The sequence below is a fragment of the Dipodomys merriami genome, unplaced genomic scaffold (genome assembly GCF_024711535.1).
Source record: "Dipodomys merriami isolate MVZ:Mamm:240054 unplaced genomic scaffold, mDipMer1.0.p SCAF_13, whole genome shotgun sequence".
Classification (NCBI taxonomy): domain Eukaryota; kingdom Metazoa; phylum Chordata; class Mammalia; order Rodentia; family Heteromyidae; genus Dipodomys; species Dipodomys merriami.
In genome coordinates this window covers 15,936,055-15,948,888 of record NW_027202604.1, presented here as the reverse complement: position 1 = coordinate 15,948,888, position 12,834 = coordinate 15,936,055, and the positions used below count along the sequence as shown (strand labels likewise).

At 40.7% G+C, this 12,834-nt stretch overlaps 1 protein-coding gene across 5 annotated transcripts in view; it reads left to right on the top strand.

Moving 5' to 3' along the window:
- Nek10 (NIMA related kinase 10) overlaps nt 1-12,834 on the top strand; it is a 162,929-nt gene that overhangs the window by 129,251 nt on the left and 20,844 nt on the right. For all 5 annotated transcript variants that reach the window (XM_070018725.1, XM_070018722.1, XM_070018723.1 and 2 more), the window contains exon 31: nt 5,326-5,426. In XM_070018725.1, the coding sequence (XP_069874826.1) occupies nt 5,326-5,426 (101 nt within the window). The remainder of the gene's footprint in view (nt 1-5,325; nt 5,427-12,834) is intronic.

Genomic DNA, 12,834 nt, shown 5'->3' with positions numbered 1-12,834 from the left:
TTTGAACTGGGGGGGGGGGGGGGCGCACACACACACACACACACACACACACACACACACACACACGCACACACACACACACACACACACACACACACACAGAAACCAGAACAGATGTAAGCTGCATCACATAAAAGAGATTTCATCAGAATACCAGAGAGAAGGACTTAAAAGCAGCCTTGCCCTTTCAACTGCATGGTTCTGAAGTTTCAAATGAAAGAACTTCGTTGCCTGAGCAGGGGGTTTGCTTCCTGAGTTTGCTTCCTGTCATCCAGAGGGAAATCCCACAAGGGTGGAGGGTCGCAGAGAACTTCGCCTAGACAGTCAAGTCCTGTCCTAGCAATTCCTGCCTCAGAGTGGGGAACTTCCTGTTGGCTGTGGGAAATACCCCATGTTCAAGCCCTCTACTTGTCTGACACTTTCTTCTCTTCTTGGTAGGACTTTCTATTAGTCAGCTTCTCATGACTATACTAAAATACCCAAGGCAGGCTAACCTTAAAAACAAAAGAGGTTTCAGGTCGCCAGTGGTTCATGCCTGTAATCCTAGCTACTCAGAAGGCTGAGATCTGAGGATCGAGGTTCAAAGCCAGCCTGGGCAGGAAAGTCCATGAGATACTTATCTCCAATAAACCACCAGAAAACCAGAAGTGGTGCTGTGGTAGAGCGCTAGCCTTGAGCTGAAGAGTTGAAGGACAGTGCCCGGGCCCAGAGTTCAAGCCCCACTACCGAGAAAAAAAATAAAAAATAAGAAAAAAAATAAAAGAGGTTTCCATTGCTCACAGGTTCAGAGGTTTAAGGGTGTGTCAGTGGCACATCATGAGCCCTGGGATGGGTTTCCACCCTTTTACAGTTATTGTAGAATACGGGGATTGAAGTCTTGCATGAGTTTGGGGGACAGACAAGATTCACCAGAGCAGATGTCATACACTGAGCCTCTCAGGCCCAGACTTCAGTGACCTCCATGACTCTGGCTCCCCACAGTCACTGCACATTGTAGATCCCTTCCCCAACCCCCCCCCCCCCCTTCAATGACACACAAAACCTCAGCCCTTTCGTGTCATTGCTCCGTCTATCATATTTCCATTTCAGATGGAAACCTGAGCTCAGAGAAGTTGTGCCCGGCCTGAAGCCCTGCTGCTGGTACTCAGCAGAGACTGGGTTCTAGTCCAGTCTGCCTTTAGCTCCCGACCTTTTCCATCTCCTTGTGCTTCTCTCTATCCTATGTGGGGTCCCTGGCCCCCTCTCCCGTGGATCACATGCTGCCCAAGCCAAGTGCAGCCCTCACTGAGCTGACTAGTTTTTTGTTTTTTTTTTTTTTTTTGCACAGACGCAACAGCCATGTCCTGGGCCTACTGAAAGTCTCATCGCCCAGCCCAAGGCTCACAATGAGCCTCCTGTGTAGTCACGTGAGTGGCGAGGTTGGTGAGCGTCAATCTGGGAGTCTTTCCCCAGGATACGGCTCCAAAGCGGAGCAAAGTATTTTCCCCTTCTTCAAGGAGCTCCACTCTCTACTTTCTTCTCTCTAGTTGTCAAACACTTCATGAGACTTAGAGGTGACACTGATCAAGACACAGTGCCTTCATAAATTTCTTTGTTGGAGAAAAAGTGAGCAAATAGAGTAATAAGATTTGATGTAAAAATTCATGATTTTTCGCAAAGAAAATTCAGAAAAACAATGAAGTTGCCACTCTATATTGGCCAACTAGGAAAGTACAGTATAATCAATCAATCAATTTATTATTTTTATTTTTATTGTGAAAATACTGTACAGACGGGTTACAATTAGGTGGGCAAGATAATGAGTACATTTCTTATCAAGCATTGTAGCTTCCTCTTTTGTTGCCCCTTCCCATCCCTTCCCATCCTCCCCCTCCCCCTCCCCCATCTCCCCCACCCAATCCTCCTCCCCGCCCACCAAAGTTGTAAAGTTCGTTTGGACATGACAACTTGTACTTCTCATTGTTGCAACGGGTCCACCTGTATCCCTATTTAAACGACTTGTTTTTCCCCTTCCCCTCCACAAATTATACCGACATCAAATACAGTGAAAGCAGGGGTGATACTGTGGGGAAGGGACATACAAGGCAACAAAGAAATAATCTTATAAATGTGTTAGAAACAAATGCATGAAAGAAAAAAAATTGAGTTGTAGTTTAAATGTAGTAGATATCTAGTCTAAATCAAGTTTTAATGTACCAGATATGGGCAGCCTCCTTATTTATTATAATGTGCTACAAGATAATAAACCAGAATATATTATTCAGTGAAGTCTGCAAAGACCTGAGCCCTTACCTATAAAATACATTTGTGTGTGTGTGTGTGTGTGTGTGTGTGTGTGTGTGTGTGTGTGTGTGTGTGTGTGTGTGTGGATTGTTTTACAAGAGAAATGTGAAACTAAACATCTGCAATTGAAATTTTAGAAAACAAGCAAACTATTTTCAGAAGTCAGAGGTTTACTGGTAGCAGGCCTTACAAATAATTTTTAAGTCAAATTGCATCTTCGATTAGTTGAGAAGGTGCCATCTTAGTTTACTCTCTGTTTTTGTGTTTATGGCCACAAATGAGTAAAGCCAAACCTGTGTGGCGGTCCATTGAGATGTCATTGCTCAGCTAGGATTTTAAACTATGAAGGTCACAAAAACCAATCAGCATAACAATACTTAAAACATAAGCCCTCTCTTTCCAGAAGATGTGAAGTTAATGTTTCTCTAGCAACATCAGTGTGGTTCCCTTTACATTTTGGTTTGGTTCTAGACAAATTAGATTTTCAGGATTATCTCTGCAAAGAGCATCATTCAAAACATGTGGCCCATGGATATTTGGAGTTGACCATGCCAGGGCTGTTTTCTGTTTGGTAGTTATGTTAGTTCTTTCTAACATGTTTTTCACATTCTCACATATTTCTACCTGGCCTAGGGGCAGTTTAGCAAACCAGATGACCAAATACTTGGTACTTTAAAGAAGTAGACTCTTTAACTTCCAAACATTTGCGTAGGTAATTAACATAGAGGATATAGAACTAGATTATTTTGGGTGTTAGTTTTTCAATCAACTTAGTAAAGATACCCATAAGAGGATGTTTATTTTTATTGTATCGTACTGTTAATTTTTATTTGCTTATAATAAAACAAGTTGACTCTTTAAATGGCCACATTAAATTTTCTCTTTGAACATTTTGAAAATGTCTTAGTAAAATATGCAAACTTTCTCAGAAATATCTATATAAAATAATATTTAAAAATCTTAATTATTGTTAGAGCAATGATTATGCTCTTCAATTTTATATAGGCGCAATGTTTGGTAGAGGGTAAAAATGTAGGATTAGGTAGCAAAACAGTGAGGCAAAGGGCCAAGGGTGAACCAATGCAACAGTGATACTAACAAGACATTATGTTGGAAATGAGCTTTACAACTTGGGGAAGGGAGGAAGTCAGATGGGGGAGAGAAAGTGGGAGAAAAACGAGGGAGGGGATATCAGTTTTCAACAAGAAACGTACTCATTACCTTATGTATGTAACTGTAATCACTCCGTACATCACCTTTACAATAAAGTTAAATGAAAAAATGTAGGATTAGGAACTCGCGCTGCCCCCCACCCCCCCAGACCCAGGGCTTGAACTCAGGGCTTAGGCATTGTCCCTGAGCTCTTTTGTTTAAGGCTAGCTCTCTTCCACTTGAACCACAGCTCCAATTGTGGCTTGTTGGTGGTTAACTGGGGATAAAAGTCTCTTGGACTTTCCTGACTGGGCTGGCTTTGAACTTAAACATCAGCTCTCAGCCTCTTGAGTAACTAGGATGACAGGTGTGAGCCACCAATACCTAGCAGGATTAGGGACTTTTTAAAAAGGAAAATTAGTAGGTGGAGGAGTATTGCAGAAAGCATGCCAGCAGTAAAGTGTGAAGGGAAAAGGGCAAAAGAGACCGAGGGAAAGTGACAGACATCCATGTATCTGAAGACGCTCTTCAATTTCTCCTCTGTGCTCTGCAAGTAGCATGAGACAGAGGGGACTTCAAACAGAGGGCTTTTGATAGGGATCAAAGCTCTGTGTTCTCCAGGTTAAGGATAGACACTTGTGGCCACGGCATATAACATCAGGGGAACACACATCAACAACTTGACACCAGTTAGCCTGAAACTGTGACAGTGATGTGATTTTACAGTGAGGATGTCTGGAAATGCAAGCTATGACTTGTAATAATCAAGGATTCAAAAGTTACTTCATTCTAGCCAAGAGGATTTTTGTTTCTTTGCTCTGAAAAACATCCTGTTTGTCATTTGCATTTTATGGCTTTGATACAAATTAGTTCTAAGGTGTTATAGATTTTTTTGGGAAATAATTTAGAACTTTTATTTGTGGGGAACATTACTGCACTCAAAACAGGATTCACAACGTTTGTGGGACCCACATAGCTAAGACTGGCAGGTGACAGGTACACAGAAGCACTTGCTGCTTGAATGGGTAACACTTGCACTAGGTCACCTTGATAGGGAGGCATAGGATATGGCAAGTGGAAAAGGTAATCTCACATGGATGTTTGGAGCAGAGGAACTGCTCATCAAAACATTTCAAAACCATATTCTTAGCTGGAGAATATTGAGGCTTAGATGTCAGTGAGGATAAGTTTGATATTTAAAACTAATTAAGCAGTTGTGCAAATTGCACATAAACATACTACTCAGTATATCCTGCATAGTTCAGTAATTGTAGAACATGATTCATCTCCTTCAGTGACCTCCCTTGTAGGGATGAAAACAGAGATTTCTTTATTGTCAAGGACAGAAGCCAGGAGCTGTTTACTCCTAAGTGAATATTTCTTATACTTTAGCTTTTCTAAAGCAACGGAAATTCCAAGCATATGGGACTCCCCGTGTTATAGAATTTTAAATATAAATATTTGCAACTTCTTAGCCTCTTTGAGATGGCGGCTCAGTGGCCACATTTTCTAAGGCACCACTGACTCCTGGTGGTAGTCATGTGTAATTGCAGGCAAAATATCTAAGTAACAAGTAATCTTTCATTGTTATGTTATTTAGAAATGTGAAACATGAAGGGAAAAAAATTGCTCATTCCAGGGCCTGTGTTTGTTGTCTCATTGGTAGGATGAGGCCTTTGTTTAAAAAGTACTTTAGAGGATGAATTTGTTCAAAGTACATTATGTGTATGTATGAAAATAACACAATGAGACTCCTTCATAGTATAGATCTGTATTAACCCAAGAAAAAAATGTGAAGTTGGAAAATGAAAAAAATCCCAAAATGTTTATTTTTCACTACCACTTTTGCTCATAAGAGAACTTGACTAACTGCAGAATTTGTCATGGCAGCATCTGCAGGAATTGCTGTGTCCCAGAGGAAAGTGCGCCAAATCAGTGACCCCATCCAGCAGATACTAATTCAGCTGCACAAAGTCATCTACATCACACAGGTGAGTGCTCTGGCTTCTCATTGTCTTTTCATCTTAAATGCAAACTTGATGCCAGTTTTGTTGACCTGGATATCTGTGGAACTGACAACTGGAGTGAATACTTGTCACCTTCCTACCAATTACATATATATGGGATACATTGGCCCATCAGCACAGTAAGGCAATGAAACAACTATATCAGGTTTTCCCAGGATTTCTAATCACCTCTGCCATTGATAGTGCCCAGCCCAAATGAAAATTTCCTACAGTGGCCCTGCAATGTGGGAATGAAGAGTAGGAACAGAGCTGGCCTTCTCTTTCCATAAGCAGTTTTGCCACAGGGAGGAAAGTAAAACAATGTCCCCTTCATTAATTCTGAGAATTGATACCCGGATCCCATAAGAGATGTGATAGCCAAACTAACATGAAATCCATGATTATTAAGCTATAAATCTCAGTGACTCATAGACACTGGAAAGTAGCCATTAATTATTGACAGAATTTGTCCAGTGCTAAACAACTTCAATTATCATTCACCAAAACATGACCTATTGAAAAAAATCCTCAAATAGTCATTCACCAAAGGTACATATGGTAAAATTCCACAAAAAAAGGTGTAGACATTTGGACAAAAGCATAAGGTTGTATGTCTATGTAGTATATCCATACAGTCAGTCATTTGGTATATAATTATCAAGTGCCTTTCATATGTCAGGAACTTGAGAAACATGTGTGAACAAAACATATTTTGTTACCCTAATATTCAAAGAACCAATGTTCTTTGAATTTCACAGTCCAGTGGCCTGAGGAATATTGTAATAGAGACTTCGGCTCTGCCCACCCCATGACTACCCTCCCCTCTACCCTCCCGGTCCCCCTTCCCCCCTCCCCCCTGCCCCCAGCCTAAAAAGACAGAACCCAAAACTTTGTGTGTGTATATGGCAGGGCTAATGCTTGAACTCAGGGCTTTGAGCTCTTTGCTTGGCTTCTTTGAGCATGGTAGGTGCTTTACCACTTGGGCCGTTCCTCTACTTCTGGCTTTGGGATTTCCAAGTATACAGGGGCTCATGCCAATTGTATTTGTCAGTACTTTACTAGGCGTACCTTTGCTGGATCTCAGTTGGGGAGAGACTATGCAGGTTATAAAAGGTAAATCCACACTGCTGTTCCTGTTTCTCTAGGCCTTTCAGTTCTTTCCTCCACATGACTGAGAAGCTCTGGCATGCTACCTCCATACTATATATGGAGTCTATACAAGTACTGTATTTGGACTACCCAAATATAGTCCAGTGTTCAAAACAAGTCAACCAAGCTATTAATCTGCACCCTCATCTGTATGAACTGACATATCATCTCCAATCTCTAGTGTGCACACCTATATTGATGAATTTAGTCTGATCTAATGGCATTTCTTGGCCTCATATCCTTAGATTCCACTTCTGCACATGATCTCCAGGTTGTTGCTGATTTGCAAGCACAATCTTGCAATTTGGTGTATAACCTCCCCCCTCCCTCCCAATCATGTGGTGATTTGGCTTTGAGCATAGATTTCACACTCATTGTTGGGAGTCCCATGAGGAATGAGGATCCCTTTTGAAGACCTCTGTGAGAACAGAATGAATTGGATGCTCTCATCCATTATTTAACCACAGGAAGTCTCATTTTCTCAAATCAGAAGAAGTTATTACTTTTACTAACAAGAAAGGCTCAGTGACTTGGATTTCAAGATTGAAAGTTTTACCTGTGTTCAACATGACATCCTTACTCTAAGTTTTGAATTCAGTTCTTTTCTCTTTCACAGAGGAACTGGGTGCAGTGTTGGCACTAAAGTTGTGAGCTGTCTGATAAAAGTTTGCATTTCATTATCCAGATATCATTACCACGGAGGCAGGCAATGACAGGTGCTTCTGCGATGGACTCTTTCGGGTCTCGGACTGTGGCTTTCTGTTAAGTGCCCCAGGGCACAAAGAGGGTTCAGTCCATACCACAGTCTGTGTAGTCTTCAGTGCTGTCCACTGTCCTGCATCAACCTTTTCTTAAGCACTTACATAGAATTGCTGAAGTGAAAGACAGTCACAGTGTAAAGAGTACAATGGGGGAGGGATCTTGGTTAATAATAAGGAAAATATGATCTGCCATATCTATAAATATATTCCATTAAAATTTATTCACATTTAAATATTGATATGGAGGGGAAATATTCTTAAATTCGGTGCTATAGAAATATCTTTAAATGGATTTTTAGTTACCTCAACTATTAACCATTAATTGGGAGCAATATTCTTTTTTTTTTTTTGGAGCAATATTCTTTTGAACTTTAAATAAGACTTTCATAATTTTTATGTTTAAAATGCTTCTTTTAAATGGACATATTCCATTTATTTACCAATTTTCAAAGTATTTCAAAGCAAGAACAAAGCCACTGTAAATATCTGATTGTGCTTTTAAAACTGCCACTGTAACGAATGAGTTCATATTTTTGGCAAGGTTGCATTCCTTGCTGCAAGCTCAGACATAGCTACTGTGGTTTTCAGAGTGTGTTTCCAGAATACCACCAAGCACATGGCAGCGATGATTCTTCTCTGGGAACTTGAACTCACTAGGCTTGGGACAGTCAATGATAAAAGAAGAACATATAATCCTAAATATCGTGTGTTTGTATTTGCTACAGATTAAAGACTGAGGTCAGGTTTCCTCTCTGCTGATGGCAAAGAAAACTTGCCATAATGTTGCATTGATAGAATAAATAAATAAAAAAGCATCCTTCTTTCCTGCACACTTGGTTACTTACTTCCACTAGGTGTTGGCTCTGAACCTCCTGACAACCAGTGGATGAACTTGCAGGGAAAACTTGCTTTGGTCTGGTTGGTGGTCTTTCCATCCAGTTACCATGGAGACAGATCTGTGAAAATCACCTAAAAGCAACTATTTTGCAAAGCAGGATGTTAAAAATCCTTCTTCTTCCTTCACCGAACTATATCTGTTGTCATCAAAACTGGAATGATAATCTTAAGGCCAGTAGGCTAAAATGAAATTGGGGTTTTATTTCCATCGCTGGAATCCAACCTCTCCCTTTGAGTAGATACCGTTATTAAAACACATGCTGTTACCTTGTAGGTATTGCTTACGTGAGACATGCAAGTCAGAACAAGCATTAGGTTTGATTCTTTACTGTTTTGATCATTTAGTTAAAATTAAAAAAAAATATTTTGTATTGTAAAGATGCTGTACAGAGGGGTTACAGTTACACGAGTCAGGTAATGAGTACATCCCCTATTGAACATTGTTACCCCCTCCTTTGTTTTCCCCTACTATCCCTTCCCTCCAACTTATTTCTTTCACATTGACATGTGTAGGCATTACTGACTAGGACTTGAACTCAAGGCCTGGGCTCTGTCCCTTAGGGTTTTTTTTTTCTCTCTCTCAAGACAGCTCTCTCAAGAGCTGTACTACTTGAGCCACAGCTCTACTTCTGGATTTTAGCTGGAAAATTGGAGATAAGAGTCTCCCAGACTTTCCTGTCTGGGCTGGCTTCCAACACTCATTCTCAGTTCTCAGCCTCCCGAGTAGCTAGGGTTATAAGCCCAAGTCACCTGCACACGGCTAAATAAATGTTTTTCAGCCTCGAACAAGTTTTCAAAAGTCAGTGTCTCCAAGAGAACAGGCAGGAAGTTTGGTAATCGTTGCCAACAGAAAATAGAAGTGGATGGCAATGTGCTGCCCTGAGTTGGAAACCATCTCAGTGTAACCCGGATTTTGCTTCAGGAGCCCTGGGAGAGTAAGATGACCCATTCTCCTAGATCTCTTGGGTACTTACTAACAGCAAGGGCGAGATGAAGCACAGAAAGAAATGTCGGGGGAAACTGCATTTCTCAAAGAAACCCTGTTTTCAGGGACTGCAAATGTGGTTCTTTGTATTACATTTTATGTATTTGCTTTCAGGATAATCTTAGCACATTTTATTTTGGCCTTTAGAGAAATCTCCTGTTAAGTAGAAATGTGTCCAAATAACTTTGTAAAAAAACAAAAGAAGATACTAATGTAGGCCATTGTGAAATAGAGCCCTGTGAACTACTAATGACTTGCTGATGTGTTCCTGGGCAGAAAAATTCAGTCCCCCCCCCCCCCCGCCCTCGAAGAAGCCATATATTATAGTAGAAAATATACTGATCAGATTTTCTTTCTTTCCTTCTTTGTGTGGTGCAATAAAACATATACCAATTTTCAGATGAGTGATTTGAAGAAGACATTATTTTTTCGAGAATCTTGTTTACTTGAATCTTGAGCAAAATAAATTATACTCCATCAGGAATAAATATTCCTTCAGGAATAAATTAGACTCTCTTAGGAATAAATACTTGCTCGGGAAATATATTGTATAAAATGTATTTTGTCAGTGTTGTGGTGGTGGTTTTTGGTGATATTGGGGTTAAAAGCTAGGGCTTCATATTATTTGACTAGGGCTTTACCACGTGAGCCATACCTCTAGCCCAGCCTTCTGTCTATTATTTTAGAAATGAAATGTCTGAGACTTTTCTGTCTGGGCTGGTCTTGAACTATGATCCTCTGATCTCTGCCTCTTAAGTAGCTAGGAATACAGGTGTGAGCCATTGTGGCTCAGCTGTATATAATGTCTTTAAGCTCTTCCTTACCTATAAAGTAGTACTTGTGGAGCGGGAGAGTAAGATAATGCATATAAAGGAGTTATCATGGTGCCCAGCATATATGAAGATAGATATTGATGCTCTACTCAATATTACACTTCATATATATATATATATATATATATATATATATATAATGTATAGTTATACTTGCATCAGCTACAATCATTCCCTGTAAAAGTTTAAATTATGGCATAAAGATGGAGTAAGGTCAGTAGTGATAATTACTCCAGTAGGATGCAATAGCTTTCTAATACTGTCCCATGTGTGAGTATTAAGTTGACTAAACATTAACTTACTTGAATGAATTTTTATGCAATGAATTCGGGACATCAAGAATAGTAAACATACTTCTAAGTCAACAAGAGGCTTAGTATGTTAAAGAAATAGCAAGGACGGGCTGGGAAGGTGGCTCAGTGGTAGAGCGCTCGCCTTGCATGCATGAGGCCCTGGGTTTGATTCCCCAGCACCACATAAGCAAAAAGAAAAAAGCTGGAAGTGGCACTGTGGCTCAAGTGGTAGAGCGCTAGCCTTGAGCTGAAGAGCTGAGGGACAGTGCCCAGGCCCAGAGTTCAGGCCCCACGACCGGACCCAAAAAAAGAACTAGCAAGGATTCAGAGTGTCTGAGTCCAGCTGTGCTGATAACTGGGCTCTGAGCCCAGTGATGCTTCACCTTCAAAGGTTTGTTGTAGCCCTTGGGGCAAGGCCATTCCCCTGGACATCCATGCTGCAATCACATTGGGCCACAGCTAGATGGTCTGGGCCACCACTGCCCTCTGGTGTTTGATTAGGAAAGCAGCAACTTGTGGTATAAAACAGGAGTTACTAAATCCAGTCACTCCAGGTTCTTTCTCTGTATTGGGATTATCACAACCCTTCCCCCTTGCCAGGAAGGTCGGCCTGTATTCTTCCCCCTCAATGCCTGTTTCAAGTGTAATTCATTTAACTCATTCTTTCACATACCCCTCCCCCCCACACCATTTATATTCATTTCTCATCCTCAGTGGTGCTGATGCCCATCTCGCTCAGTCTTGTGAGAATATCTCCCCTTCATATTACATAGTTTCCCTTCTTATTCCATGTGAAAGTGCGGCAATTATGACTATTTTGGGGGGTCATAGAAATGGATGCGATCTGGATCAAGGTAAAGGAAAGGTCAGTAGAGAGTCAGTGCTGCCAAACTATAAAACCTTTCAAAGCATATTGAAGGGTTCATTATCTCTAAAACAGTCCAATTACATCTCAGAAGATGAATGAAACCGACTTCTAGTCAAGCCTTAGGATCACAGGTGCATTTTAAAACACTTCAATTCATATCATTTTCTTCTGTTATATAATGATAATAGTCCATAACAAGACCTGCTTTCTACCAGGTTTGGGATGATGAACAGTGGTTCTTTGGTTATAAACCAAGGCATTGTAAACTTCCAAATGCCAATCTTTTCTATTACCTATATCTGTACTTATATCTATATCTATATCTACATATCTATATCTATATATCTTCATCTTTCATGGAATTTGAATGGTTAGAAACAAATTCCTCATAGTGGTTAGGATATGATAGATTACACTGCATTAAAATACTCCCCTGAGCTCTCTTTGATGTGGCACTTTGGATGTTTATTTCTGGCTCAAAGCTGGGCTGGTGAGGTGGCACTGTTCTGTCTTGTGGCTGTGCCATCTGGAGCAGCCATTGGAGGAGGGGAGGACAGAGGTGGAGTAAACACCTTGGCTCCAAATTGCTTCATCGTTAGAAGGATGCAAGTCCTCATTATTGTCCCCAGTTACTCACCTAACACTACCTTAACTGGAGGGCAGTCTGGGAGGTGGAGTCAGAATCCTCTTTGACACGCACTTCTTTTGTTGGATGTGAGCTTTGAATTATATTCTCACTGTTTTCAATCATGAGAGTTCCCAACCCCGCATTTGTATTCCCACTTAGCCATCTTTTTTCTTACTTGTCCCTTCTTGTCAAGATCTCTCCATGGTGCAAGTGAAACATAGCATCAGCCCCAAGAACTCTTCATGATGCCAGCCTTGTTTCTACCCCATTGTCCTTCTTTCTTCACTGCATCAGTCCCTGCTTTCAGGATCTTGAATTTAATCTTTAATTCCTGTATGGATCCAACCTGCAAAGCCCTTCAAATTAGATTTTTGAAATCCCTATTTCCATCCCATTACCAGTGATCCCTACTTACGTATTAACTCAAAACTTATCCTGACCAGTCTCTACTGAGCACAAATCCAGCCTATCTTGCTCATTACCACTAGTCCCCAGTTCAGTCTGGATGCTGTTGCATTTGTAGGAGACCTCACAGGTAGCTCTCTATGAACAGGTGCAGGTCTCTGCTTCCTGGTCTACAGCAACAGGTCTTTTAGCAGCAGGGCCATAGTTGGGGCCTTTGGCAAGGTATGGAATTCCTGAACACTTAAACATCTGATTAAGCACACTTCCTTGTCAAGGCTGTGTTTGCAAAGTTTCGTGTGTGCATGCAATTAGTAAATGATTTAGTTGTTACAGGAAAAGTAATGCCTAGAAGTGTCACAATGATAAATAAATAGAAAGCAGTATATTTTATTCCTTCTGTATCATAGGATGAAAAATGATAGCATACCAGGCTAATTTGGAATAAGCGTTCAATTCTTATTCAGTTTCCTTGAGTGACTATTGTCAAAGTGGCCCTTAGTGGATGCTTTCTGGTGGTTAGAGATGCCATGTTGAGATTTTGGTTATAATGATGTTTTTTTTTTTCATTTTATAT